This window comes from Chrysochloris asiatica, unplaced genomic scaffold (assembly GCF_000296735.1).
Source record: "Chrysochloris asiatica unplaced genomic scaffold, ChrAsi1.0 scaffold00011, whole genome shotgun sequence".
Classification (NCBI taxonomy): Eukaryota; Metazoa; Chordata; class Mammalia; order Afrosoricida; family Chrysochloridae; genus Chrysochloris; species Chrysochloris asiatica.
This window is the reverse complement of record NW_006408529.1, coordinates 9,316,394-9,321,586: the sequence shown is the minus strand read 5'-3', so window position 1 is coordinate 9,321,586 and position 5,193 is coordinate 9,316,394. Positions and strand designations below refer to the sequence as shown.

Sequence of the window (5,193 nt, the reverse complement as noted above, 5' to 3'; positions counted from 1 at the left end):
CCCATAACTACCCTATATAGGGTTTCCGAGGTGCAGCTGGTGAATTTGAAGTGTCAATCTTGTGGTTCAAACCAACCTTGTGGTTTCCTACCGCACCAAACCAGGAATAATAGTCATTGTTGTTGTTGTGAAGTGCTGCTGAGTTGATTCCGACCCATAGCAACCCTGTATAGGGTTTCTGAGGAGCAGCTGGTGAGCTTGAACCACCGACATTTAGAGAGAGGCAAATCAAAACAACAATGAGATAACATCTCAGACCAGCATTAACACCAGCACAACAGAGAAAACAATAAATACTGGTTATGGTGTGAAGAGACTGGGAGTCTCCTACATTGCTGGTGGGACTGGGAAATGGTTCTACCATTCAAGAGAAGAGTATGGCACTTCCTCAGAAATTTGGAAATAGAAATACCTTATGACCAAGCAATCCCTCTATGTGGTATATTTCCAAAAGAAATATGAGTCAGAATGTGAGTAGATATAAGCAGAAAGCACCGTGGGCTGCCAAAAGAACCAACAGATCTGTGTTGGAAGAAGTGCAGCCAGAGTGCTCCTTAGAGGCTAAGATGGCCAAACTTCGTCTCTCATATTTCAGACATATTGTCAGGAGGGACCAGTCGCTGGAGAAGGAAATCATGTTTGGTAGGGTGGAGGGCCAGAGAAAAAGAGGAATACCCCCAGTGAGATGGATTGGCAAAGTGGAAGCATCAATGGGCTCAATCAAGCATGGCAACAATTGTGACTTGAGCCCAGGACCAGGCAGTGTTTCGTTCTGTTGTGCATAAGGTCACTATTAGTCAGTACCAACTTGATGACACACAACAACAACAAATGTTCATCACTGCACTATCCAAAAGAGCAAAAAGATAAAGAGAGCCTAAATGTCCATTAATGGCAGAGTGGATAAAGAAACTTTGATACATACATTTAATGAAATACTATGTGTGGCGCTGTGGGCTAATGCATCAGACTGTAAAGTTGTTTGAACTTTACAAGCTCGCCAGCTGCTCCTTGGAAACTCTATACAGAGTTGCTATGGGTCGGAATCAACTTGATGGCACTTAACAACAACAACATGCTACCTTGAAGAATAACGAAGAATCTGTGAAATATCACAAAACTTGAATGAATCTAGAGGACATGATGAGTGAAATAATCAATTACAAATGAACAAATATTACATGAGACCATTAAGTAACAACTTATAGTTTTTTGTTTTTTTTTTTCCCCCCACTACAGGGTGATCTTTATTGGGCAAATGAGTGGGGTGAGGTGGGGCAGGCCAGGGTGGGCCAAGGAAGACTCTAGGAGGCTGAATCAGAAGCCTCGGAGCTATCCTTGACATCGGTGCTCTTGGTGGTCTCGCTGACCTCACTGAGGTCCTTGCTGTCTCCTCCGCTATTCTCAGCAGCCAGGCCCTTCTCCTCCCGGTAGGCCTTGCCCGAGATTGGAAGTGAATTGCCCTTGGCCTCCACCTTGTTCTCGATGGGTCCCAGCACCACGTGCCTGCCCTTCTCCTTCAGCTCCAGTTGCCGCCTCAGCTCATCTGCCAGTTGGGTGAGGTCCCGCTTCATGGCGTAAGCGTCTTCCCCATCTGCATAGTATTTGGGTTCCACTTCACTGATCTGAAAGTTGAGGGTGTTGGAATAGAGGTGCAGGGCGGCCCGATTACTCTTCCTGAGGTGCAGAGAGACGTATTTGGCATTGAAATTCTCAATCATAGCTCGGGACGCCTGGTCCATCAGCTTCTGCGCCAAACCAAGGCGTCGGTGGGAACGTTTCACAGCCAGTGATGTGATATGACCATGGGGTACATCATCTGGGTCCTCTTCCATTTTGGCCAGGACATAGCCCACAATCTTCCCGTTCTCATCCTCGGCGATGTAAGAGAGCTGGGGCCAGGAGAGACCATGGTAGAAATAGTACTTCATCTGGTAGTTGTGTGGTAGGCTTTAAAGATAGTTTTCCATAATAAAAGACACATTCTTTGATGGTTATCAGGGACAGGAGGAAGGGGAGAGTATTGACTGGTTAGCTAGGGTGACAGGGAGGGCAATACACAAGAAGAGGGAGGGCAATGGTGACAGAAGAATAATGAAGATAGAGGAAGACACAGGGAGGTATGCAAGCGCTAAAGGGGATAGAGGTAAATAGTGCTATATACACAATAGTGGAACAACAGTGTGTTGTTGTGTGTAGATACATGAATTAAGATATAAGTTGAATGGGTAAAACAGGAAGAGTGGGATATATATTTATTTATCCCACAAGTACATAAGAGCTTGAAGAGGATATTTATACATGAGTGTTTACCTTTTCTGATAGTACAACTATGAATGTGGTGGAGTATATAGCAGGAAAAATGATGAAAACTTCCTAGATATTATCAAACCTCCTAAGGTAATGAGTGTTTGGATATGGGAGTTCAGGACAATAGTCTCATGGAACACCATGGCCAACAGGCAAAACTTAATCCCAAAAGATAATGTTGTACATACTGACTGAGTGAGTAGTGTCTGGGATCTTGAAAGTTCATGAATAGCCATCTAAGGTGCAGCTATTGGTCTGTCCATGTGTGGAAGAAAGAAGACTGATAAAAATTGAAGAGGCTTGGAATCAATTAATCCAATAGACTAACAGAACATATTAACACCAGTCTCCACGACTCTGAGACCAGAAATCAGTGGTTCTCTGCTACTACTACCAACTGCCCTAGTAGGTATCACACAGAGGGTTCTGAATAGAGTGGGATAAAATGTGGAACAAAATTCAAAATTATTTAATAACAAAAAAGTAAAAGACTAGGTTAGAAAGAAACTGGAGAACCTGAGACTATGGCCATCAACCACTCTTCAGTTCTGGAAAGAAATTCAGCCTCATGGCCCAATTTTCAGCCAAACAGTAGATAAGAAAGATTTACAAAGGGACAACAACACGAGTAAAGTATGCTCACCATGGAATGAATGGTCAATCATTTAAAATCAGAAGGGCAACACTGTCTTAAGGACAAAGTTGAGAAGGGATATTAAGGTAAGTGGAATGTAAATAGAAACCACAGGGAGGAAGAAGGATAACTGTTTTGACATGGAGGTGAAGTAATCATTGAGATGAAACAAAGTGTATGATTTGTTGAATGTAAAGCTGATGAATTTCATTCAATTCACAGTAATAAGTTTAAATAGATGATCTTCACTCAATTCACAATAACAAGTTTCAAGCTAATCTTAGCTCAATTCACAGTAACATGTTTAAAGCTGATGATCTTAACTCAATTCACAATAACAAGTTTAAACAAAATACACTTACAAACAGTAGATGAATAGATTGTTATCTAGAGAGCAATCTAAATAAAAATATTTAAAAGTAAAAACAAAAAGCTATAAAGAAATATAGAATGCATTGAACTGTCAATGGTAGATAAAGTTGGGTAGTAGTTCAACTGGATAATTGTGAATATTTATCTTCTTTAAATTCACCATAATTCAAGAGCTTCATTTGATATTATTTCTAAAGTAAATCCTTCATTGCATAAGGAGAAGTGCTCTCATATTCATTTAATTATATGATTCTAGTACTAACACCAATACCTCTTTTCCTTATGAAGGTTTCATAATGGCATTCATTTAACTGGGGATTCTGAGGAGAAGATGGTAGCAAATGCACTCCCCTAAGTCACTCTCTAGAATCAAGAATGACAAACTTATATTTACTTCAGTGTAAATATATAAAAGGAAATCTGTAGAAATAGAAAAAGAATGTGAAATATTATTTTATATAAAATGAAACTTACTGGAAAAAATAATGTCTGGTTTTCTGTGTTTAAAACATTTTCTTGAAATAGTGATAACAAGTTAGGTCTCATCAATATGCTGATTGTCAAATTGCCAGTGAAAAAAATGTCAAATGTTGAAATGTATAAAGTATCATAGAGCTTTATTCAGAAATGAAAAAGTACTGTGACGCAAGATAACTGGATACAATGATTTTCAGATCTTTTCTAGTTTACTAAAAATGATTAGGTGACATGATAAAAAAAATAAATGGAAGATGCAGTTTTGTATATGGCAAGGAATCAACAGTATAATTTTTAAAGAATGTGTGAAGAAGAGAAAATTCTAGATTTAAACAAATTAACTTTCTAAATTATTCAGTGTTCTAGGAAAGATTGTGCATTAATTAAAAATGAAATTTGTTCAAAAAAAATGATTATTAGATTCCGGAACATTTAATTGTACTCATCTGGAACCTATAACTAGACCAAGAGGCAGTCTTAAAATCAGGAAAAGTGTGTGGCAGAGTTGTATCATTTTCTATACTTATTCAATTTGTAGGCTGTAAACTTTTATGGGGCAGAACGTGCTATCTGTCTCCCTCAGAACAATTGGTATTTTCAAACTGCTGACCTTAAGGTTAGCAGACCGACTCATAACCACTATGCTATACACACAGAGAAAATATTGAAGGTATCAGCATGATCATTCAAGATAAAATGAATATCAAAGGATTTCAATTCTTTATTTTTAAAGGTCCTGGTGTGGCACTGTTGGTGAATGCGCAGGACTGAAGAGTCACTTTGAACAAGTTCAAGCTCACCAGTTGCTCCTTGGAAACACAACACAGTGTCACTATGTATAGGAACCGACTTGATGGCACATAACAACAACAAAGAATGATATTTAATGGCCAACTGAAAAATTTGGGGATAATATACTGAACAGGAAAAGGTAAAAACATTCACTGCCCTCTCTGCCCAGGAGATAAACTGAAATGTTAATAGGGTTACTGGTTACTGAAGGGAACCAATGCTCTCGTTCCCTCCTGTTTTCAAAGAGGTCTGCAACATAACCCCTCCCCTATTTTGACATTATATAAGTCTACACTGTCCTATATTCCAGGCTCAGAATGTGGCGAAATTAGCTCCTCTGAGCCAGCCGGCTTAATAAAATCTGAAACTCTGCTTCTAAGTGGCCACGGTTTCTTTGACGATGGATCAAGAGCTGCAGCGACACTCTTGAATCTAAACCTGCTGTAACAATGCCATCATTTTTATGTTTTTCTCATCATCACATTTAGTTACCAGTCACCAGCATAATGTGGCATGGAGTGACTTTCTTTATATTTTCAAGAACTGCACACACACATACACAAACACACACGTACACACATACGGCTTCAAAAGTCCATGGAAAAACC

The 5,193-nt window shown here is 39.3% G+C and overlaps 1 protein-coding gene across 1 annotated transcript in view; it reads right to left on the bottom strand.

The window, feature by feature from the left end:
• Positions 1-1,304: 1,304 nt before the first annotated feature.
• Positions 1,305-5,193, bottom strand: part of LOC102830137 (N-alpha-acetyltransferase 10-like) — a 13,191-nt gene continuing 9,302 nt past the window's right edge. Inside the window, exon 4 of the mRNA XM_006834500.1 lies at positions 1,305-1,950. Within this exon, the coding sequence (XP_006834563.1) occupies positions 1,305-1,950 (646 nt within the window). The remainder of the gene's footprint in view (positions 1,951-5,193) is intronic.